This window comes from Falco peregrinus, chromosome 1 (genome assembly GCF_023634155.1).
Source record: "Falco peregrinus isolate bFalPer1 chromosome 1, bFalPer1.pri, whole genome shotgun sequence".
Taxonomy (NCBI): domain Eukaryota; kingdom Metazoa; phylum Chordata; class Aves; order Falconiformes; family Falconidae; genus Falco; species Falco peregrinus.
The window spans coordinates 93,610,187-93,635,117 of NC_073721.1; the positions used below are offsets into that span (position 1 = coordinate 93,610,187).

At 38.7% G+C, this 24,931-nt stretch overlaps 1 protein-coding gene across 3 annotated transcripts in view; it reads left to right on the forward strand.

Moving 5' to 3' along the window:
* Nucleotides 1-156: 156 nt before the first annotated feature.
* PPP2R5C (protein phosphatase 2 regulatory subunit B'gamma) overlaps nucleotides 157-24,931 on the forward strand; it is an 88,976-nt gene continuing 64,201 nt past the window's right edge. The window contains exons 1-3 of one of the 3 annotated variants that reach the window (XM_055796397.1): nucleotides 157-288; nucleotides 1,892-1,957; nucleotides 17,126-17,285. In XM_055796397.1, the coding sequence (XP_055652372.1) occupies nucleotides 262-288; nucleotides 1,892-1,957; nucleotides 17,126-17,285 (253 nt within the window). In that variant the 5' untranslated portion in view covers nucleotides 157-261. Of the gene's footprint in view, nucleotides 289-1,891; nucleotides 1,958-4,622; nucleotides 4,642-17,125; nucleotides 17,286-24,931 lie in introns of those variants that run through there. The other 2 variants (XM_055796411.1, XM_027794714.2) reach the window with 2 other exon arrangements.

A 24,931-nucleotide genomic window follows, 5' to 3' on the forward strand; every position in this document is an offset into this window, starting at 1 on the left:
GGCCGCGCCGGGCCGGGCCCCACCGACGGCCGCCGCCGCTTGGCAGCGTCGGAGGCGGGAACCCGCCGCGCGCCCCGCCTACGAGGTGACGCTACGAGAACTGCGGTTCACGTGACACGGGCGGCCAATGGGGCGGCAGCGGTTGCATGACGTCGGGGTGGGGGGAGGGCTGAGGCCGTTGCCGCGGACGGGAGAGCGGCAGTTGGGGGCGGGCGCAGCGCCGAGCGGGGCCGCCGGGGGTTGCGCCTCCGCGGCGCGGCCATGCCGAATAAAAACAAGAAGGAGAAAGTGAGTCGGTGGGGTGGGTGCGGGGGGGGTCGGGCCCCGCGGGGAGGCTGTGGGGTGCGGGCCCTGCGGGGAGGAGGGGCTTGGGGTAGAGCGCGGGGGGCGGCAGCGGCGAGCGGAGCACGGGGGTGGCGGAGCGCTCCCCGCCGCTGGTGAGAGCTGGGCGAGAGACAGTTCCCTCCCCTTGTTGCTGCGTGCCGGCCCCCCGCCTTCCCCCGGGAGCGGGGCGCTGGGGAAGGGGCAGCTCCCGGTGTGGCCTAGTCCGGGGGTGCCGTGGGGGCGGGGGGCGGTCCTGGTATCGTCTCGCCGAGCCTCGGGGGCCGCCCTGCCGAAGCGGCGACGCGGAGCCCGCGGCGGGCGGGCACGGAGTTGGGGGCAGCCGGTGGGGGGAGGCCGCGGTTTCGGGGTGCGGGGGTGTGCTGGTGGGAGGGGATGGGGCGCGTTGCCTCTGCCGTGCCTGGCGGGAGGGTGAGGGGTGTGTGGGGGGGTGTCTTGCTCGGGGGGCGTGTTTTTTATGGCGGCAGGGCTGTGGGGTGCTAGCCCCCGCAGCTGCCTGCCCTGTCCCCGTCCCGGGACGGTCCACCGTTGCGTGGCAGCGGCTGCCTTGGGATTTGTGCCTGGGGGATCGCCACAGGCGCTGGGGGAGCGCTCGTCGCCACCCCAAACCTTTTCACCCCCTTTTCCCCGCAGCGGGGGAGGATTCCGCTCTGGCCCCGCTTTGCGTCAGTTTTTCCCGGCGCTGCCGGGAGCGGTTTACCTGGCAGCCGCGCGGGGGGCTTGCACAAGTGGCAGTCGCAGAAAACTTCTGAATTCAACAGCAAGTTACCTGGGGTGGCTTTGTGTTGTGTGACAGGCCGTTAGCCCTGTGACTGGAAGTCAGGAACGGTGAGGTATACGGTCTGCCTCGTCCGGACCTTTTTTTTTTTATTTTTTTTAGCAACTTCTTGTCTTGTCAACATCGTTTTAAAAAATGAGATGTAGGGAGGTTGGGTGTTGTGGTCTGTGAGGGATTGTTTGTTTTAACTTTTCCTCAATATCCTTGCTACCTTTGATACTAAAACACTGAGACTTTTCTGAGAATATCGAATTGTAACATGCAATGAGTGAAGGCTACAATAACTGGGAGGGAGAAATTTGAGTTGCGTGCCTGAGTCTAATACTGGATCTTTTAGCCCTTAGAACAGAAAAAATAATGAAGTGTAGAATAGGTGCTGCACTGATCCTAGTTTCAGACCTAAAACAAATGTAAATATTCCTGAAGCTAAAAACCAGAGACAGTAAGGGTGAGTTCTTAGACATGGTTCGGATCACTTGCATTCTTTGTCTGCTGCCAGCTTACCTACATGAAAACTTATCTTTATGTGCTTTATGGGTGAATTTTGATGCATAAATAAAATTCTAGAAACTTTCTGCAGATAAAAACAGTTTAAAACAGTGTTGTAGAGACTGTTAGTTCGGTATTAAGATCTTCCAATAAAACAGTATCGGTTTTTTGTATCATCAAATTTAATATTCTTAGCGTCTGAAAACCCCTAATTTCTTGACATGAAAAATCTATCTAGATGTCCTTTTCAAAATAACTGAGACTGCGAACTTTTTTTTTAAGGAACCTGCAAAATCAGTCAAGAGTGGGAAAAGTGGCAAAGATGGGCAAGATAACCAAGAGCATGAGGTAAATATTACTAAAATATGCAGCCTTTTCCAGGCAAATCTGTCATCACATCTGAAGAGTGATTTTAAGTGTTTCTAGGTTGTTAAAATTTTGACATGACAGGTGGCTTTGCGGGAAAGTGGTTGTGGAACTACTGCCCTGCTATTTGACAAAAAGTGGTTTTAAGACTGAAGAGAAAATGCTTGCTACAGCCTTAAATACTCATCTGTTTCCTTTTTGGTTATAAGGCATACATTGATCTTATTTTCTAGTCTTGTTGTGAGGGATTTTGGGGCTTGTCTTTTAGTTGCTCATTGCAGTTTTCGTCATTCTTTGTAATTGCCAGAGCTCTCCTCTCTCAAACTGTTGATGCTGGTATGTCAGTTAAGCGTTGGTAGCCTGTTATACTGTCAGGAGACCTTAGGCTTAATCAAAGGCCGCCAGTTGTTTTGCTGGCTGATTTCTTTTTACAGGTATACAATGGAGTGTTCCATTTTTGAGTGATTAATCTGTTGTTGATGCTGGTTTTTGTTTTTTCCTTTTACATTACTCTCTGTTTTGCCCACCAGCAAGGTGCACTGACTTGAAAGGAGTTGATTAAACCATTAATCACTCCACTTCCCACATTAATTCAGAAACTCAATTAATAATTTGCTTCATTTGGGAAACCACTGTTTAGGTGGATTGTAAAATTTCCTTTAAAGTTTTCATACCAGTCTGAGTGTAAAATGCTGCACTGAAAAGCTTAGTATTTCAGTCTTGGTAATGAAAGATAATGTTTGAGAACAAAATAGTCACCCAGCTTTACCATTTTCCTTCCCTGAAATGACTGTTGGGGGCAGGTGGGTGGGAATATTTAGCGTAGTCTTTCTGATGCACTTCAGTGAGTTCTCATTTATTTGTTTTGCAGAAAGATGTACACTCTCTCAGAAATTAGTAAGTTTATTAAACTACCTGTAGAAGTATTTTGGCAAATTCAGATAAGAGTGCGATTTGAGTTTTGGTGGAGGGAACCTAGCTACTAGGAAAGCTCATAGAAAGAAAGAAATGTATCAGTGTAGGTGTTTATAATGGTGTAAATAGATGTACTTTATTGTGATACATCCTGTCTTTACAGTAATCGCTGTGATGCTAAACAGAGTATTACTACTCGGCTATAATTTTATTTCCTGTGCAATTGCAAGGCTCGTCACTATCAGCATCTTTGCTGTACGTTTATTGACTGCTTATTTTCTCAGGCTTCTGAATGACTAGTTGCTGAGGCCAGAACTGATTTTCTTATTCCTCCTCAGTACTTCAGGATAGAGTGTAAAGCCCCTGTAGTTAATTAGTGGAGAGCTTAAATCTTAACTGAAAATGTGTATGCAGTTTTGTTATCTCTTTCTGTGTTTGCTGAGCTAGCCTTTTTTTTTTGAACTTAAAATGTGAGCGATGAATCTCAGTAGAAGAACATGTTGTAGTGTTTGTGCATTTCTTTTTCGATTGTCCTTCCAGGTAGAATTTCCAATGAAAAGTACAGTTTACTTACCAGTGATACTTAAATCATATGTGAGTAGGGACAGAATGGGGAAGGGATTGGAAATGTGACTGGTACATATATGCCTGCCATTCCCAGTGGGCATTATTTAGTCTCCATACAATTTTGAGCACCTCGGTGCTTGACTCATTAACTTAATTAATTGAGTAATTGCACACAAATAGTAGTGTAGGCTTGCATTTTAGTGTGGCTGGCTGTAATCATGATGTATGTTAGCTGGTGCTTATGTGAGCAGAAAGGCTATTTCTTAAATAGTGAAGATCAGTAAGTGTAGAATAATTCTGGAACACACTGTTAATATGTTTTTAGGATATTTTTTTTCCTTTGAAGGTTTTCCTCATCTTTCCTTGTACATGTATGTTAACATGGCTTTTTAAAAAAAATCTTCTACACTATGAGTAGATTTGGAAATATGCTGGTTCTTTTCTTTTTTTTTTCCCCTCAAAATGCATGTAATGCATATGCATTTAATGCAAATGGCAGCTTGTAAAGACTAGAAGGTGTCTGCTATTCAAAGAACAGGGACAACACAAGCAGCATCATCCCACAAATACTTTATTTATAGACACTTTTATAGCACTTAACTAAATTCATGATACCTTGGACTTCTATAGATAAAGTACAACAGATCTTAATATTTACAAAAATGAACAAGTGTTTTCCTGTCTTGTAGTCAGGGAAATGAGATTTCAGTTAAGTGAAGCTGTACAGCAAGTTTGAAAAGGGATTGAATGATTTTCAGTATGCAGAGTCAGGACGCCTGTGCTGAAAGGGGGTGAAAATGACTTAAGCTGATGCCTGTCTCTGTTTGAAAATTGCAGGAGTAGCCTATAAGCATGTACAGAATTACTAAATAGTATCTGCAGTACACAGATGACCTAGTGAAGTAAATGTATCATAATTCAAAAATCAAAGAATCCCATTGTAGTTGTGTTTGAAAGCAAGCTCCATTGTGCCTGTTTTCCTGTCTCCAGCATTCCCACCAAGCAGATGTTTAAGGGGAAGAATACAAGATGATAATTGTTACCTGTGCCTTGGTTACTTGATACTATACCAAAAGAACTGTGCAATGTATGAAGCAACAAGGACCTCTTATTTGCTGCATGGTCAGTAGCTGATACTCAAGAAGAGGGATTCAGAAACAGTAGATGTATGGTCTTCCATCCTGGTATGCTTTTTTTTTTATAAACCAGTGTGTAGCTTAGAAGGTTGCTTTGCTGAAGTGTTGTCTAAAATTGTTTTTGTATTATTAATTATTTGACTTTTTTATACTGTAATGTTTAGATTTTTTTTCCCCAAGCCCTGCTTAATCTCTAGGTGAGAGGACTTCAATTACTTTCATTGTCCTCTGTTTCAATGTTCTGATAGAGGTACCAGAAGTGCACATATGTATGAGGTGAAGACACCTTGTCATTCTGAACCCTAATGCAATTATTCCAGTTTCCAGTTGCATGTATTTTTTGCTTCCTAAACAACTAAGAGCTAATATGATTAATATTAGATAGTTCCCATCTAACTTTAGTTTGTAACCTGTTAGTAAGCATTAACGCATTGGACTAAATAGTTGCCAGAACAGTTGAATCTATTCCTTTAAGTATAACCTCCTACTTCACTAATTAGTCCAGGATTCTAGTGTCTTCAGTTTGTGAACGAAGGCTTATCTATTGTGTGTTGTCCTTCCTCTGTGTAGGAGTAGTATCTTTACTCTGGTAAAATACTTGGGGGTGGTGGGGGTCGATGATTACTGGTGCCCAAAACCTTTACACATAACAAAATAAGATGTCCAGGTGTGGGGATTGCCTATGCCAACACTTGGAAACTTGGGGACATACTCCCTGTGACCTGGCTTTGGTAATTTTGCAGAAGTTACTTGCCTCCTCACAGATAAGCTTTGTTATAGGGTTCTGTTTTGTCACAGAGGTCTGGAGGTCTCGTTTGGAATTAAGGCAGTAGTAACACGGTCAGTCTAATTTCTTTAGAAAGAGGTAGCTTGGTAACAGTTAATGATTGTTGAGAAACATTACCTTTATCTCTAGCAAAAACCTAACACTTCTAAAAATTAAAGTACAGTATTTTAATAGTAGTTTTCAAGTCAGTCACAGGGAAGGAAGTTAAAATTCTAACCCTATATACTCTCATTTCTGTATGTTTTCCCTGTGGGGAAGGTATGTGCTAAAACTTCTACTTTTCACCGGTCTCTGAAATGGTCTAGGAGCCCTTGGACAATTAATTCACTGTTGTGGTTCACCTGGGGGTTGGAAGGGTCAGAAGTAGCTGCCTTCATGCGACGGAGTAGTTGTTGGTGACTGGAAGTGATAGCATCCTCTAGGTCTAGCTGGACTGGTTTAAGAAGGCATGAAACTTCTAAATCTAAATTCTATTCGTTTTGAATCTAGATGCTGAGTAGTCTGTAGATGGGAAAGACTACTTCTGTTATTTAAGAAAGTAATGGCTTCGTGAGTTTCAACAAATAAGAACAGAAATCATAACTCTTTCTTCAAGTTGTTCTGCCATGCAGAATAGCAAATGAAAGACTAATGTGGGTTGAAGAGTGTGTGTGTTTTTGTCTGTTATCTCACTGTTTCCATGTGATGCCCTGGTTGATTCTTTCTACTTTAAAGGTGTGGGCTTTTTAATGCAGACAAATCAAAATGTAACAAAATGCAAACTGCATTAGCCAGTTTTCTTGCTGTGCAAGAAACTGCTTGATTTATTGGTAGCACGTGTTGCTAAGTTGGACTAGAATCACTGTTGAAACCAATTTTTTTAAAAATCTTAAGATTTGTTAAGCCCTGACCCATGCTTCTGTCCTGCAGCCATCGCTTTTCAGTAGGTTTATTAAACACTGGTAAGAGCTTCCAGTGCAGCAATTTTGTCAGGCTTTGTTTGCTTTTAACTTCTGTAATTTCCTATTTCCAGTTTTTATTGACATCTTGCCTTTTTGTTTTAGGGAATTGGAATTTCCTTCTGCATCCAAAGCAAATACACCTTAACACTGAATAGGGAAAGAGGTTACCTTAACACTGCTTTTCTTCCCTGCTTTGTGAAGCCTTTTTTATTTCAAAGTTGATTTCTTAAGCTGTTCAGCATAGTGTTGATATTTTTTTGGGCATGGTAATGAAGTTACAGAAATCTCTTTAATAGACTCTTTTAAATGCTTCAGCAAAAGTAGGGATTTTCATCTCTGTGGAAGAACCTTGAGAGTTGGCTATCCAGTTTTCTGTGATCACCTTTCCAGTATTAGTTAGCACATTAGGCTCAGTATTCTCATTACTACTTCGATTCCTGGTTACATATGCACGTATGACCAACATGCTCCTTAAAAATCATAAATTAAATGGGTAGTATAAGTGATGTTGATGGATTTGTGTGGGTTTCCTTTAAGAGATCATATGTAGAAGTATCCTAATGTTAAAACTAGGCATAGACAAAATCGAGTATTTTTTGTGTTAACAGGCTCCTGTAATCAGTAGCAAGTTATTTAGAAAGTTGACTCCATATTTTCTATGTACTGTTACTTATTTTTCTCATGTTCCCTTTTTGCGTCTTTTTTAAAATCACAATGCTGTTTAAGGTGCTATACCAAGTTATTGGTAACTCTGCAAAACAAATGTACCTGATCTGGTTTTGAAGGTGGTGTGTGGAGGTTGTTACACAGTGTCTAGCTTGTGACTAGATTTTTCAGCTTCACAATATTTAAAGTTATACTCAAAAGGCTTAGCACAGGTAAGTATTACTTGGACAACTCCTTAGGGACTATAGCAGAGGAGGGGAGAACACCTTTCCAAAAGTTCCGGGGTTGTTTTCCCCAGCTTGTTCACATGCATTAGGATTAGAACTGCCCCTAAATTATTTCTGGAAAAACCTTCTTGCTACAGAACATTCTTACAGTCAGCTGAGATTATCCTGTTTTAATTGTTTAGCATGCTAATTTGTACCTGCATGTGATTCAGTGTATATGTGTTTATTGTCACTTGTATAAAGCAGCTGCCATTTAAGCTCTTCTTTTCCGTTATTATTGTTTGACAGGCAATCTCTTTCACTTGGTGGCACAGCATTTTTTAATGCATTGAGTTCAGCATCTTTGAGGTTATAAGATTCTTTTGTGTTTGTTGTTCTTCATAGAAGCAGATGTCTTTTACAAAGTTATGTTTTAGCATAGCTCAGATTTCTCTCTTAATTGACACCTCAAGTTAGGTATTAATTTATTTATAAAACAGTGTTTTAAGGGTTTTGGTAGTACTCCCTACCATACTGTCAGTTTGTTGCCAGTTATATAGCCATCGAGATCAGGAATGGCTGATATCCTGCAATAAAGCATCCCCAAACTCCCAAGTTTTCAGTGGGCCAGACCAATAAGCTATGTTTGTCTGGTGTATACGGTGCAAAACAAACCTAGCTGTACCCCAGCTGTTTCTTCAGTATGTGTTCAGTAATATGTTCCAGCTAGACTGACAGCTGGAGTAGCCAGTCTTTTTCATGAGTCACCCCCATGCATTAGATAAAATTGGTTTGGAAATAGGTGGGTTTTCATTTGGAAGAAGAGATACTAGTGTTATGAAAGAGGTTTGAAATCCTGAACTACTAGTCCTCTCAAGTTTGAATTGCAGAAGGGCTATAAATGGATAGTGCTGGACCTTGTGTTTTCTGAGGCTTTCTAGGGCTACTAGTTTGGGATTTTACTTACAGCATTAGCGAAGCAGGACTTTAAACCAAAACTATATATAAAATCAGAATGGATTTTCTCTTGTATCAGCTGTGTAAATAGTCTGTGGGCTTTGGTTTTGGGTTTTTTGTTTGTCATTAAACCGGTGTACCAACTTTTCTAAAAAATATAATTGAAAAACTAATTTTTGTTCATGGCTTCCAATTTTCATTTTCTTTCCTAGAAAGATTTTTTAATGGGTTGACAGAACCACCAGAAAATGCTTAAGTGTAGCAAGTGAATATACCCTTAGTACTAAGTAAGGTGCTCTTTGCTGACTAGAAAGATGTACTGTGTGTTACTCGTAAAGCAGCTATGCAGAGTTGCTTTTTTTGCTTTTAACTTCTGTAACTTATTTCCAATTTTTGACATCTTGCCTGTCTTTGTTTTTGGGGAATTAGAATTTCTTTCTGCATCTGAAGCAAATATACCTTAATACGGAATAGTGAAAGATGTTACTTTAACAGTGCTTGTTATGTAATTTTAATATTATGCCTTTAAAGCTAATAGAATTGCTTAAAGAAGTCTACCAAACACTGCTATATACAAGTATTTTGCTACCTAAAAGGAGATGCTTCTGAAAACAGGATCCTGTGCCCTCCTAGCTCTTACAGGAGGCTGACAACTACTGGTATAACACGTGTGAGGACTTTGGTTTGTCAGTTTTTTCCGGTACTTGCTATCATCTGCTTCTAATCATGCTTTTAAATTCTGAATCCTTTTAGAATGGAAATGCAGCAATGAAAGCAAAGGCTGTTCTAATCCAAAGGAGCAAAGTGGCCCACAAAAATTGGTGTCAGCAGATGGGAAAGGATGTCTTCAGTTTACATCCTTTGTTTCAAATTGTTTCTCTTAAGTGTTTTGGGTTTTTTTTGTAAGAGTTATGCCTACAGCTCCTTAAACTTTGAGAGGACTCAGGTGTTCATTAATGTGTGTGTAATACAGAATTATTAATATAGTTATCCCATAGAGAATACAAACAGAAAAACTAGGTAGCTGTTGAATCCCACCCATATGTTTGCAGACTTTACAAACATTAAATCTTGGGGGCAGGGTTCCCCTCAATTTCATTTGAAGCTAGAATAAATTTGTAGTTCTACAGGTGGGTTGGTAGGCTTTGCTTTTTTTTTTCCTGGATTACCTGCACCTCAACAGGCTTTGGGGTACAACTTTAAAAAGTAAAATAAAAAAAAAGGAAAAAATCTTGCCCTGTTCTTGAATATACTTCTTAAAAGACGGCTACCAAGTGTTACCATTTGCTACACCTTTATAGTGCCTATAATTTAACATGGTTCCTCATCACTGCTCAGTTTAGCAGTCTAAAGTATTGAAAAGTAAACTTTCTAGTGGCATGTAAAATAAAAGCATAATAAGAGCCAAAGATGAAATGATTTGGTATAGCACTAAAGAAGTGGTCAAGGTTGTTATATGACTGAAATGCCTCGGAACCTTGTCATGGTCTGTAACTGTCTCATATAGCATCTAATACAAATACCAAATCGGTGGGCAGGGGATGGAGCAAAAAAAATTCAATATGAGTATGTGAAGTGAGAAACTATTAGGAGTGGATCAGGGAGCACAAGAATACAAACATCATTGGTAGAGCTACATGTACAGTAGCCTTAGCTTCTCGTAGCTTTATATAATTAAAATGTACAGTAGAGTGGGGCTTAAAGCAAATGAGTTTGTATGTGTTTTCCTTCAAATGTGGGAACCTTATATATATATGTGTGTGTGTGTATATATAGGGTGTGTAGAAGATTGAGAAGTAAAAAGATGCACAAAAGTAGTTTTTGTTGTTTTTTTTTTTAAAGTAAAAGGGTGGTTCAGGTTGATCAGAGAGAAATTGCAAAGGAAAATAAAGAACTGAAGTAATTTAAGCCAGGCCATCATTTATTCAGATTCTCTGTCTCTGTATTTATATAAATGTCTTGAAATAATACTTAGAACATTACCTCATTTTAGTCATACTTCATTAGCTAACTGATGGTTGCAGGTAACAAAACAAAGTACCAGGTGCTCACTGATGGTGTTCCAGCAAATGCAAAACATGATGCACTTATGAAAACACTTATGGTCTGAGCCTGGGGACCCTTGTCTCCTTTGCCAGTACTCTACAGCCTCAGGCTGCAGATCTGATATGTCACTGAGAGGAATCAAATGTCTATTTGTTCCTGGAGTAAACTAGTTAAAAATAAGTTTTACAAGGAGCAAATGGAAACGAAGCCTTATGCTGCTGATATTTAACTATAAATGTAAAATTACAGTGCAAGAATATCAAGGATGCAGTAAACTGAGTCGAGACATCTTTGGCAGTTGTCAGGGTTGGTTTGATGTGTTGCAAGTCAAGTGTGTTGCACAAAGCTGTGATGATACAATTCTTTAGAAGATAAAATTTGAGCCCTGTGTGTAAGCAGCTAACAGGAAATACAGGCAATGCTTTGTGCTGTGAAAAATAAAAGCCAGCAAGAAAGGTGGGAGAGCTTCTAGCAAGGTGTAGATCAGTCTTCTAAAATGGTCTATGACTGTGTACCTTGCCATGGGCACCCCTCCACAGTGAAGAGGGACAGATGACCTTTGCTGCTCATAGGGAACTTTCCAGTCACTGATGCAATTCAACAAACTGTTTTCTCTGACAAAACACAAATGGAACTCCGTAGTCAGACATCAAGAATAGCCAGCAGTAGCATTGATGTATGTAAATGCAAAACCACAGTTGCTAAACAAGTACTGCAACACAAATCAGTGAGTGCTAATTACAGTATGCTAAAACATATAAACGTTGTCTTCACCACCCTATCAAAAAGTTAATCTTTTTGTTTATCATTATAACAACATGGATCCTCAAAGCTTTAGGATGCAGCTCTTGCTGTCTTAGCAAATAAAAACATCGTAAGTTATGCTGAGACTACCACTGGACTATCCAACTGTATCTCAACCACTGAGACAATCTAATGATAATAAACATATCTGCTAGAAAGGCAGCTGCAAAGATAATTCTACCAGACCAATCAGGGTATAACTCTGGCAAATGATTTTGCTGAGGAGAAACAATAGAAATCTAAACTGCAGTCTGTGAGAAACCAACCAAAACTTTCAGCACCATAAGCTGCATCTCCAGAGACTCCTCCATATGTTTTCTGTCCAGACAAGATTGTGGTGGTGAAACTAGTGAACAATAAAGGCACAGCAGCAAGAATCTGCAACAGAGTAAAAACCTCAGAAAGTTTGCCATCCAAAATGGTACCCAGCAAGCATGTTGCTTCCCTGCTTTTTTTAACTCAGTTGTTTATGGATCGATGCCCCTTTTTACATGTTCAGATGATTAAGAATCCATATATAGTTTACACAGAGTCTGCAGATTGAAAATACTGGCATTAAAGATCGTAGCTAGTTGTTCCATAGCAACTATGTACCGGCGATTGGTCACTACTTGCATGAGCTAGAACTACTGCAGACTGTCTGGATAGCTCTGTTGGGCCATATTTTTAATACCATAATAAGAGTTTATCCTGATGATGTCCTGTTGGAAGGCATGTTGGACTGGTGGTGTTAACAACACAGTGTTGAAATGAGCTGACAAGTATTGCTCTCCTGGTAGCATGCTCTCTTGAACACTGCCTTGGTCCCAAGCTGCTAATCTAACACTACCAGCCCACCATCTGCAGGTATGCTGTGGATATATTTACCACATTGATGGCTACTGGGACACATGCCAGGTATGATCTGTCCCAGTTCCCACCCCCAAACCAGTAAATTAAGATCTGCAAAGGAGAGAACTGTGTGGCAGAGTTCAAGATTCCTGGAGTGTTCAGAGATTTTCATGCTACTTTGAAGTTCCTGCAGAGGGAAAAAACCTGCATGGAAGGCTCTTAACTGTTCTCCACCCATCTGGACTCCTTGATCTTTGATTTCAGTTCTCAAAAGATTAAATTAAGTTCAACTTCTCAGCCTAATTACATTGATTATGTATTAGGCCTCAACCTCTTAGCCAAATTATTTTGATTACATACTGGGCCCTCATATGGTTTTGAAAAAGAAGTTGTAAATGGCCCTTTCATGTTTTTTCGTGTTCTTTGTTTAGTTTCAGTAAGTTATTTCAGTTTCATTGTAAGTATATTTTAGATACAGTCCAGAATGCTTTCGTAGCCCGTTCTGAGGCTGCCTTGGCAAGAAATGAGCTCTTCTGAGTGCTATAGATCAGATCTGTTTAGCTTCATGAAAAATATGTCTGTGGATGCTACTTACTGTACCAAAAGGAAATGAAAGGATTAATTCTTCATTAATATAAGCATTCTTCCTCTTTTCTCAGATTCAGACTAATTATTCTCATAAAGTGTTCTGTGCTTTTCACTCTGTATACCTGCATTTCACAGGGAGTGTTAATCATATGTTAATTGGTACAAGTTTCACCTATCGAGATTTTGTAGTCTAGAATTTTTATCAAGGTTCTGGCTGGAGTGTGGCTTGCTGCTGCCATCCTGGGGTGGTGTACACACCGATACAAACTTGAATTCAGTGGTGATACTCAGTAGAGGGAAGAAAATAGCAGATTAGTGTGAGACTCATCTGTGTCAGGGAACGCCACATGGGTGCTGCTTGGCACTGTGTTTTCTTCAGGCAGAGGATCTCTCTGCTTTGTGCTTAGGAGATGGTCTGATTTTTGTCACTAGTAAGACACCCAGGGTTTTTAAGTCTTGAATGACAGATGCATCCAGGTGCTTTTGTTGTCATCTTCAAATCCTCACCCTGCTCTGACCAGTTTATCTTATAAAGCAGTATGAAAACTTGCAGCATTGTTATAGGCTTGGCTTGGCTAGGCTCTAGATTTTGTGGAGCAAAGGCTTTGTGTGCTTTGCTCTAATTCAGTTATTAGGGAGTATGCCTTAAAAGGTGAGGTCAGACAGAGTTCTTCTGGTTGCCAATTCTTGGTCAAGGAAGCTTGAATGCCAGTTTTTTGAGGGACTGTCAGAAAGGGAAGAACAGGGTGGACGCTCCTTCCAGATCCCAGTGTTCTCTCTGTCTTATGTCTTAGATGGCTGGCTGAAAGTAAAAGTTACGTAGGCTGATGACGGTCAGTTTAATTGGCTGTAACTGTGGATGTGTTTGGTCTACTCCTGTCTTTCCCTTGTCACAAACTTAGTGTTGTGCTCAGATTGATACTTGCCTGTGTACGAGTCAGGGGGATGAAGGATCCAACTTTGCTCAAAACAGTGATGTTAAGACAAGGAATGCTCCATATCCTGCTTGATGTAGGAGGACTCGAGGGAAGAAGGGATGCAAGGATTATGTGTCTTGAACTGTCATGACTAGCAAGAAACTTCCTTCTTTCTTCCCTGTTTTTCTTGAATTAATTTTAAGCTTATTCAAGGAAAATAAGCTCTATTTTTTCAATTGTTAAAAGCAGAAGCTAAAGTTGGAATCACACGGTTCCCAATAGTCTTAGATGTTCATAAAAGTATGTAAAGCTCTAGCTTTTAAAAATCAAATTGATCAAAAATCCTGAGTGTTGTGCTTTAATTATGATCTGAAGAAATACATTCCAATCTGACATTTTTTCAGAGTAATTTGTATGCATTTTTAGGGCTTTATCAGCACTTTTGGAATTGAATGTACCTGAGTATATAAACATTTGGGTAGGTCAAAACTGTTTTCCAGAACAATGGGAAGGATAGATATTCCCATTTTAGTTGTAGGAGGAGAATTGATAAATTGTATCTGTAGTTTGATTGTTCTGGTGTCAGATAAGTTGAATTGTTCACCGATGTAGCAGAACGTCCATCAGTTATTCTCAGGAGTTGTAGTTTCTGACAATGTTTGATTTGTCACTCGGAAGAAGCAGCCAAGCTTGGCTCTTTGATCTGAATTAATGAGCACTGTACCTTCATACAAAGTTAAATCTGTTAACTTGAAGTCTTTAGCAAATGAATACATGGAATTGTTAGACTGTATTTTTCTTTTTAGAGGGGTGGTTAAAATTGCTGAGCTGTGTGGTTCAAGTTGACTTAACTCATTTTCTCCAGGTGCCCTTCTATCCAGTGGCTGGTTGTCTGCGAGCTCTGGAGGCCAGTTCTCTTGTGGTAGCATCATAGTGCCACTTGCAGAGGTCATTGGGTACAGCTGTCTAGCACAGCATTCAGATAATAATGAACTGGAAACTGTTTTGGCAGCTTTCAGGTATGTGCTGCCTGAGTGACTGGAGCATGACTGAAAAGCAGGGATGATAATGGTTGATGGTAGAAAGGAGGAGGAAATACATTGGATAAATTGGCTGGTGATTCAGTGCTAGAATTGCACTGGAGTCATTGCTGCTGGATGGGAGGTTGCCATAGCAACAAAAAATGCTTGCTTTCAACATTTCTAATTAGAAATGTGACCCATCCTCTTAAATAACCACTTTTGGCTAATTTTAGAATTTATCTGCGATTTAGAATACTTGGCTCCCTGAGGTCTGTGTTACCTTAGGATATGTAGTGTGCGCATGTGTGCAGGCACATGCGAGCACTTGTTAATTCGAAACTGAGAATTTGTTTGGGAATAGAGGAAACAGGAAAGCAGTTTTTCCTGTTCCAAGTAATGAACAAAAAACAGGTGGCAGTGGAAGATAGCCAGTTCAGAAAAACACCATTAGGCTGAAGCTCAGTATTTAAAGTACAGAATCTTGTGCAGTAATAGTGTTTGTAATGATCTTAATTAGCTTTTATTGTTTAATGCATAGTAAGTCATTGCTTCCTAATTTTTAGTGCTGTTTTCTTTCTGCTTAGTCTATTCATATTTTTATTTTGAAAATTGTTTGCTTGTTTTTTAACTCAAATTAATGGATAGTGTTTACCTTGCAGATAACTGTATTTCAGCAAAAAGATTGTTAAGCATTTAGTGTTTGGGATTAAAAAGTGAAATAGTCTGAAAAATGCAATGTAATAGTTATTACTTGTACATAAATGCTTTTAATTTGCCTGATGTATGCTATTTTTACTGAAACAAGTTCTAGACTATTTTGGTAACTTAAGACTTCCAGTGTTCAGTGTGTTTTCTCTCCTTCTATAAGGCTGTAAGGGATTTTGCTATTGTAATATTTAATTTATAACATGGTCATGTTAAATGTCTTTAATGAAAATTAAATGTTGCTTTCAGTCATACCTTTGATATATTATACACACAGTACTTAATATAACACAATTGTTAATCTGTTCTTGAACCATATAAATTTTTCTCCTAGTTATGTTACTAGAACATAATTTGAGTAAAATTACTGTCTTAGACTCTAGAAGTAGATAAATTTATGTACGGTAACATCTCTGTGTGCTGAATGTGTATACTCCCAGACCATGCAGAAATTGTTGATGAATAAGCTATTCTGGAAACTTTTTTGGAACATGGGGAAAAGTGGTTTCTGTTATTTTAGCCATATCCCTATGAAAATGCCATTGATATTATTTCATGCAGGAATGAACGCTGCTTTCATATCTGCTGTAATTAACAAAATTCTAACTAAATCCATTCAAACTGCCAAAGTAGCAGCATTGCCACTTGATTTCCTTTGTGAATCCCATTCCCTTCTTTTTCCTATTTGTTATCAAGTGGGCGCTTTCAAATTGGAGACTATAGTCTTTCTTGAAAAGTGCCAAGGTGTATTTTCAGATGTGTGTTCTTTAGTGTAAAATAGTTTGCAAATTTGAAAGGCTTCTACAGCAAATTAAGGTCCTGTAAAATGAATTGCAGTACTTGCAGTAAGATTTCCTGCTCAGCTGTTCCTGTATTTTTAGTGTAGGTCACTCCTAGATGTTTTATCGTTCTCATAAAGAATGTAGTGAAATTATTCATATTTAAAAAGTTAACCATTGCCTACTTTAAACCTGCTTTTCCTACTTCAAAAAAGGAATGAGAAAGGCAGCATCACAAGTTCTGACAGGCTTCTGTTAATGATGCATTTTACTCAGCTTGAGAGCAGAGAGCACTGTCAAGTATAGTCTGGGAAATAACAGCAACTGGAAACCTATAGGTGGGAACTGTTTGTCTGGTTTTGTGTTACAAAGTTTATGTACAGTGCCAATCAAATAAGGATTATTGCAGTAAAAGCAACTTGCTCTGAGTAGGCAGTGCACTGCGACAAGTCTTGATGGTGCACAGATCTTTTTGATGCACGGTGCAATTGCTCACCTCCCTCTGACCGATGCCCAGCCAGCCCCTGTGCAGGGATCAGTGGGCCCTGGCCGATTCCTTCCAGTTTAGATACGGAGCATGAAGGTTTATGGTGTGGAATACTCCTTTGGCTAGTTCAGGTCAGCTGCCCCCTCCCAATTTCTTGTGCCCCTCCATCCCTTCTCACTGGCAAGGCCTGAGAAACTGAGAAGTCTTTGACTTAGTATAAACATTACCTAGCAACAACTAAATGAAGAAAATTAACTCTATCCCAGCTGGATCAGATGATGTTTTAGAAGCTGCTGAAGCTACTACAGTAATAAGACTTGCTTCTTTAACTTTGTATCGAAGCCTGAATGCCCTAGCTAAGCTCAGGGCTCCAGCAGCGAGGCACAGTACAAATAGGTCGTGAAAGGTTTATCCTTTGTAAATAGACAAGGTTGGTGATCCCTTTGAAGCTGAAGTTAGACAGCCCAGATACCTTGGAGACCTACACTTCTCAGGAAAAAGGTGAGAGTAGCTAAGGAACTACATTATTTCAAAACTTCTTTTCATTTGGCTGGTAACTTCAAATAAATGGGCTAGTGCATGTAACAGGGTGATCTATTCCCATCTATGAGGGCTGTCGTACAGCAATAAACACGGGAAAGATGAACAGAAGAATAGATAACTATGCATTCAGAGGATGACTAATAGAGTAATTTGTTTAAAAGCTTATTTTGCTTCATTTCTGTAACAAAAATAATTTCTTAGAAGATTTTCTAAGTTAAGCTGCAATTAACTGCTGTAATTTCTTTTTAAACAGGTGTCAAACAAAAAATCAAATAGCACTCCTCCTCCAGCACAACTATCTAAAATAAAAGTACCAGCACCACAGACAGTACTGAAGAAGGAAAAGCGGCAGAGTTCTTCAAAGTTTAATGTTAGCAATAACAGGGAGCTTCAAAAACTGCCAGCTTTAAAAGGTATGTCTTTCTAAATCAGAATGCTCTTGGGGGGATCATGGGCATGAGACAGAGAAACATCTTAACTATCATACTACTTGCATCTGTACAGCATGCATTATATATCAAGTATACACGTGTGCAAACTTGCGCATACTTGCATGCTTGAACACACTGGATTTTTATTATTTCTTTTCTTTCAGTCCCTATATATGGACTTGCAGTGTGTTGCCTTCTTGGCCATCAGTATAAGAAATATCTATGTCTCTTCAGCCCGGATTTTTTTTATGTGAAAGTATGTTCACTCATCTCACATAAAAGCAGAATATTTGGGCACTCTATGCAAAATATTAGTCATCTGTCCTCAGTGCAGCATGCTCAGACTGTATTTTGTTTGTACTAAAATCGCTTGGCATTCTGAGAAGACATGGTCTATTGCTATTTACTGGTCTTGTTTTCCTGAGCATGGGTCAAGCGGAGTGGCATCTTTTTAGTGAATATGAATATTTCCTTTGTCAATTTTAAGGCTTTGATCTTTTAGAATTGTATTTACAGCCAACTGTGATGAAAAGATGATAATATATGTGTGTTCTCTTACTAACACAGCTTTTATCATCTTTATTTTAGCTACTGTCTGTTGTGTAATACGTACTTGTGTAAGTGTGCTTATGGTAGCTTGTAGTAGTGTTAGGGTAGAATTTACCATGTGTGGTCAGATGTACTGATCAGTTGCTGATTAGTTGCTTATGAGTAACTGATTTGCTCTGAAGGTTTATTTAAAAAAAAAAGCTGTTTTGAAGTGTGATGCATACTGCTTTCTAATGTTCAAAGGTGGCAGTGAAAGCCTAACAGGTTGCTGAAATATCGAGTAGTATTGCTGTAGGCAATGTGAAAATGTCAAGGAATAAGACTTTTTTTCCTCTAGTCAGTGTTTTCTTGATATACTGCATCAGTATTTTTTGAAAATAAAAAACTGAGCTTCTCAGCCAATTTTAACTATACTGCTTTTCATACAAGTCAAATTAGACTGCAATGTTCTTCTCTTCAGAGGTACCATTTAAGAAAATATTGTCTATCATGTTCGTATAGAAGTCTATATACAAGGTGCTGCTTAAAGTTTAGTGTATTTCAATCTTTTTTACTAAATTTGGAACTAAGACTATGTAGCACCACAGATTACTCATAAATATGTCCTATCTTTTAAACTGACATAGTAGGTTCATGCACAAGCTGTCACGTCCAGGGTCTGACATAAGCAAATGACACTGAATTAAAGTAGTGATTATTCTTTTTTATAAAGTCATGCATACAGCATCATTTAACCTTTTGTTTAAAGACTCCGCTACAAAGAAAAACATTTGTTACTTGGTTTAGAACCTTTGCTTTGTCCTGTTTTAAATACTGTGTTTCTGGTAGTGCCTGGGATTGTCAGCTCAGGGAGACTAGAACTGAGCATGCAGTTAAAAGCAGAGTGAATGGTGAGCTGGAAATGACAAAAATTCTTGCAGGTGGGACAAGGGGAAAGTAATCAGTCTTACAGTGGATTCTCTTTCCACCTTGGCTCCATTTCAGTTTGAACTAGTAGGCCAGTGAAGGGCAGGAGAGAGCCTGCTTGGACTTGGCAGGGTGTGTGTGTGTGGTGGTGTGGTATACAAAAAAAAAAAAAGGTTGAGTCTTAAAAACTGTATAAGCTATGTTCTGAGTGCATTTTAGCATTTTTGATGCAACACACCTAGATGTGCAGAAATGGTAGAAGTATTGTGCGTATGCATTATACTTGCTTTTCAGTCTGTGGTCACACCCCCACTCTCAAGTGAAACAAAAGAAAAGATCTTGAGCTTATCTCTGGTGGATGTCTGATGGTGTACCTGTGTCCCCAGGCTGTCGAGGACCAAACTTTGTTATGAAACACTAGTGCAATTGCTGATTTAGTGATGAGTAGTAATTACTGTCTTCATGAATAAAGCTATGTCCAGTCTCATGGATTATAGCAGGTGTCTGTATAATTGCTGTGCTCACTCCACAAGCTCAGTCATGATTTAATTCCTACTTATTAGGGTTGATGAGGATGCTATTGGCCAGTACTCCTAATGTGTACGTAGATATGTGACTTGATATGTGTTCAGTGGGTCAAGTGAAGCTGGGAAACTTAATTTTTTGACAGGTTTAAGTGTGTTTTGTAATGTCTGTGTCTGGACAGGAGTTAAATGGACTGGCAGGCTATAATTTAAAGGACTGAGTTTAAGGCAGCTTTAGCTTCCATGAAGAGATGGGAAGAATGTAGTACTCTTTCAGGTTAGCTGTGTTTAATCCGCTCTCAAACTCAAACCAGTTACTTGTAACAGGTGGCTGTATTTCTGTGGCTACAGTACCTGGGAAACCTTTCTACTATCTGTAGTAGACCAAGAGATGTGCATTTTCTTCATAAATGTTGGATTGACTACTGCATACTGTGATACTTTTACCTGAGATTGTATTTTAAGCAGAGCATGTAGAATGGGGTTGTTCTTGCATACTTTAAGGTCTGTGAGAGCTTGTAACTGGTAAACTCTAAATGGCCTGCAGTATTGTGGAGATAACCACCTTCCTTCTGTGCCATGGGGCTGGAGCTGAGGTCAGTGGATCACTTGAAATAGTGGGAAGGGAAAGGAGGAGCTGCCAAAGTGCGTTTTCATCAAGGCTTCTTATTTAGGAAATACTTTTTGGTCTTCAAGCATGTTGTGAACTTTCTCTTGGGCATTGCACAGAAGTGCTGACAATAGGCTTCTGGAAATACCAGCCTATTTGCCCTGGTGACTGGTATTAGTGTGGTATGATTTATATTCATTGGAGCAGTTTGATTAGCATTGTACACCCTTAGTTTATTTGGGAAATGGAGAAGCAGGATAGCTCAGAACTCAAAAAAAAAAAAAAAAAAAAAAAAGAATGAGTTAAGAGGCTCTAAGAATAGAGGTGAACATCGAAAAGAAGTCTCTGATATAATTGGCTTGTGGAGCACTGAGATCTATGTATTAGTAAAGCTGCAAACCAGCAAAGCTCTCTGCAGCGCAGTGCGGTGCAGCCTGATACAGTTTGGGTACAATAGGTAGCTTGTCTGCCCACAGATAACCCAGAAGTATCTCTGGAGAAGCACCTTCAGAACTGTGTCAAACATTTTGAAAAGATCTTGCCTATTTTCACAGAAAAAAAAAATTCTATGCCAACAAACTTGTGTTGTGTTAATTTCTGCTTATCCAGTTCTCCCTGTTAGTTAACACTTGCAGTACAGTACTTCAGTTACAGAAAGCTGATGGTTTTTTCCTTCCCAGTTGTTTATTGGGAAAAAATTACTTATTTGCCTTAAAGTATGTTTTGCTCTATTATGATTTGAAAACTTGCAGATTAATGCTTTGGTTATCTATATCAAATATAAATGACAAAGGGTTTTTCAGCCTTCAGAAACATATGAATTTCTTCATTCTTCCTTTCTGAAGAAAACAGTTTGTAATGTTGAGATGTCTTGAAATTATTTAAAAATTTAAGAATGTGTTCTGTTTGAAAGTGTCCAATATGAATATTTATTAAACTGTACAAAAAGTATTGTATCCAAGCTTATATGTACCTGACCATTGACACACTGAAGTATTTTGTGTCTATACAACCACCCCCTTCCACTTAATGCAGGAAGCTTGAATTCCTTGTAACGTTATAGATAGATTTTTTTCATGGTTAATCAGCGAATAATTCCACAGTGTCAATGATTTAGTTGTGTGCTGATATTTATTTCTGGTGATGCTAATGGGTGATCTTTAGTTCTTGAGTCTAGGTTACTTCTATGAACTTCTGACACCCAAATACATTACATACTGGAAAAAGCTCTAGAGCCTGAATGTGATATATATGTGCTACTCATCTAGTCGCATTTGTTCAGTTTTGAGAGGAAACTTTTGAGAGTGTAATGATATGTTATGAATTGCATGCTTGTTGCTTGTGTGCTTGACAGCTGCAGTAATACATTTTTCACTTCGGTTTCTATGGAGTTAGTATACAAAGACTGTCATACAGATCGAATTTCTAAAATTTGAAACAAAAAAAATCACTTGGGTTTAATGCTGACGGAAAGGAAGGATATATATATATTCTCTTACTATTTTGGGGGTATTTGCATTTATTTCTGTATCTAGCTGCGTTTTTTTACCCTTCTCTTACATGCATATTAAAAAAACTTGACAACACAAACATTTGTAAATTCAATAAGCTTAGCTTGCTATCTAAACCATTAGGAGATCAGACTTGATGTTTTCTGAATTTTGCCTGCAATGTTTAAGTTATTTTTAATTAAAAAATAAAACTCTGGTTTTCTTCTCTGATTTTACTGAGACTATAGTTGTCCCTTACCATGTGAGAATAGTGGGTGTCAGCATCTTCAGAATAAGGTTGCTACAGTGATGGACTTGCTGAGTAATTGACCAAGATCAAAAAGAAAAAAAGAAACAAAAAAAATAGAACAGCCAGCAGTGTGGCATTTCATAACTGGTTAACTAGTAACCCAAACATTAATGTGTTTTGCTTCTATTCAGGACTATTAATACAGAAAAGTGAAAGAGGCTTACTGATTCAAAGATGTGCATGTTATTAAAAATGAGAATTTATATTACTAAGAATTTATCATTTTAGTAATACTTCCATTACAGGTTGATGGTTTGTTTTTTTCCTATGGTACAATCTTGCTAAGTATGTATTTCTAAGATGCTCCCTTGTCCATTCTGTACACTTAGTTTATATGCTACAAGGGATTTTTAAGAGTACAAACAGGTGAGTGTACTTGGATTTGTACACAATATTTTGCAAAGATAATGCAGATTTCGGTAAACTGTGTAAACATGCAGCATTTGGAGAAAACAGTTGTAGAAGATGGTGAGATTTTTAAGGATGTGGTCTGAATCCCTCCAGTATGTAAGAATGTTGCACTGAGAATTCTTTACAATATGCAGATGCTCTGACTGGGATAAAAGGTGTTGTGCACTGGCAAATATAATTGTCACAAATATTACTTTAACCTGCAAGTAATACTCATTAAAAGATAACTTTCTCTGTCAATCGGAGAATAACAAATTTGAAAAAATAAAAAGTCAGTTCTCCTTAATATTCTGAAGTGTTGCAAAATTTCCCAATGAACATTAGTCATGCATATGTAAATTTGAGCATGATTCAAAAATATGCCTTTTGGCAGCATTTCTGTATGATTTTTAAAGCTGGATAGAGTCCTTTTTATAGTCTTAAAGAGGATTCCTATCATGACAAGTGTCATGGTTTTGTTCATGGATTTGGGAATGGGTTTTGGGGTTGGTTTTTTTTTTTTTTAGATAAGTGAACATTGTTTTATATAATCTTAAAGTGGTGATTGAAATTCAGCTTTTATTTTCAGGTATGGTTTCAAATCTATTTACAGAGTTACTGTTTACCTCTTGGAGTTGGACTTTTGATCTTGAAAATGCGGATACAATCTTCTTCCAAAGTTACGTATCAAGATAGGAAGAAATGAGCTACATTGACAGATCTGGATATACAAACTCTTAATGCTGAGAAGTGTAGGATATGGAATACAGTGCTGTTCTCTTAATGTAGAATAACTGCATGTGATATCATTAAACGGATTCTGGTATTTAGTTGTTGAAGATCTTGCTGTGCATGTTGATCAGTCCTGGTTTTGACCTTCTGGTAGAGATGTCTGTTTCTGACATAGCATGATTTCAACATTAAAAATACTATCAGTCATATCTATTTAAAAAAAAAAAAGTCGGGGGGGGGAAGGAATAATGAACACGGCAAGGCATAAGGGTGCTGTTTTTCTGAGCACATTTCATGCAGACCGCATGGTTTCTTATTTCTTGTCTCTTTTTTTGGTTTGTTTCCCCACACACACCCCCAAGCAGAGACTTTAGAGCTATGCCAAATTCTGAGTCTGTTCTGTGCAAGAGAACGTCAGGGTAGTGTCTCAACTTGTCTGTCTGTGATACAGGACTCTGATAGGAAGGCAAGCGTTATTAAAGCTTTCCTAATGTTTTTAAGTCATAAATGGCTGTCTAGGAGATAGCTCTGTTTTTGTAGTCTGTACAATGTTAAAGTCTGATGAATCAAGATTGCAGAAGAGGTGATTCTTTAAGATTCTGATACTTAAACAACTGAACCAAATTTTCATTGATAAAACTGTTGTAACCGTGAGGAAGGAAGAGAAAGTGAGAATTTCTCAAGAGATCAGAAATGTATGGTGGTTGTGTGTTTCAGCTGTAGAGTACAGATAAGTAAGCAAAATTGGTATAAAGACAAATTAAGAGGCAATCAAGTATTGTTCTCTGTGCTGCAGAGAAATTTAGCAATCTATACTGTTAAATTTCCACAAATTCATTATTAGGGTAAGGTCAAACTTAAGCAGAGTTACCTGTTCATTTAAAACTATTGTCTGTTTTCATGATCCAAAAGGCACTGACTGGATATATGCAATATAATTGAATTTATGAGAATCATAGCAATAATGGACTATGGGGTTTTGAGGAGCACTTTTCTTAGGAGCTGTTGAGACTGGAGGTCTCAATACTTAATGTCACTTTCATCACAGAAACCTACTGGTGCCAGTTGCAAATTAGGTAGAGAACAAAGGTGTGGTACTTTGGCCTTTCCAGTTGAATGATGCTTCTTGTGTGTGTGCCTGGCAATTAAGGAGTTTTGTCCAGCTGCAAGGTGGTAGCACCACTGTTTAGCTACAAGTATTTTATGCAAAGTAAGATGGCAGATTAAACAAGATAATGCTAATAGAAAAGATAATTTGCCCTAATACGTAATGCATTTAAAAGGCAAAACACTGGGGCAAAGCAAATTCATTCTCCTGCAAAACAGCAAGGAATACAGTTTTGTGAAACAGATGATGCTCTTCTGCCTTGTACACACACTAGATTAGCACTCAGCATACTGAGTTAGTTCATCGTTCTGGTCCTCGCTGTGTTCATGCCTTTGTATTATTTTTGGCAGCTCAATATTGTATTGAATTTATTGAAACAAAAAGTCCATAATGGAAAATACTGCAGAAGCTCACTCTTTCCTCTGTCAGGGTGGGTATGGTTAGGTGTCAGTGATTATATGTATTGTATCATGTGAAAGAACTGTAGAGACTTCTTGTCATGTTAATTTAGTAACTTTGTCTTTGAACTTCTGTCTTAAAAACATGACCATAGTGTTGCATAAACAAACTTTCCTGGGTTTTTTGTATTTTCTTCTAAATGCTTAGAAGAATTACTAAAATGTGTGGTAAGCATATACATTTCTTAAAGCACAAACTGACAATTGATTGGTGTTCATACAGGAAAATATGATCTATCAAATGAGTAAATATTTCATTATTTAATGATTATGAAATCATTAATTTAAAAAACATTTAGCAATTATCCAGTCTGAATTACTACATTACAGTTTAAAGATTAAGAAACATGATAGTAAGTGTGTAACTACCAAAAAAAGATTATAGAGGAGAATACATTGCTTGTGTGTGATTTTTATTTTTTTTTGTTGTTGTTGTTTTGCAGGTTTTTGTTAGCTAGCTTTACATGAAATCATAGGCTTGGATTAATGAGCTATTTTTCATTTCAACTGCCCTATCAAACACCTACTCATTAGTCAGCAGCTGAAAGTGT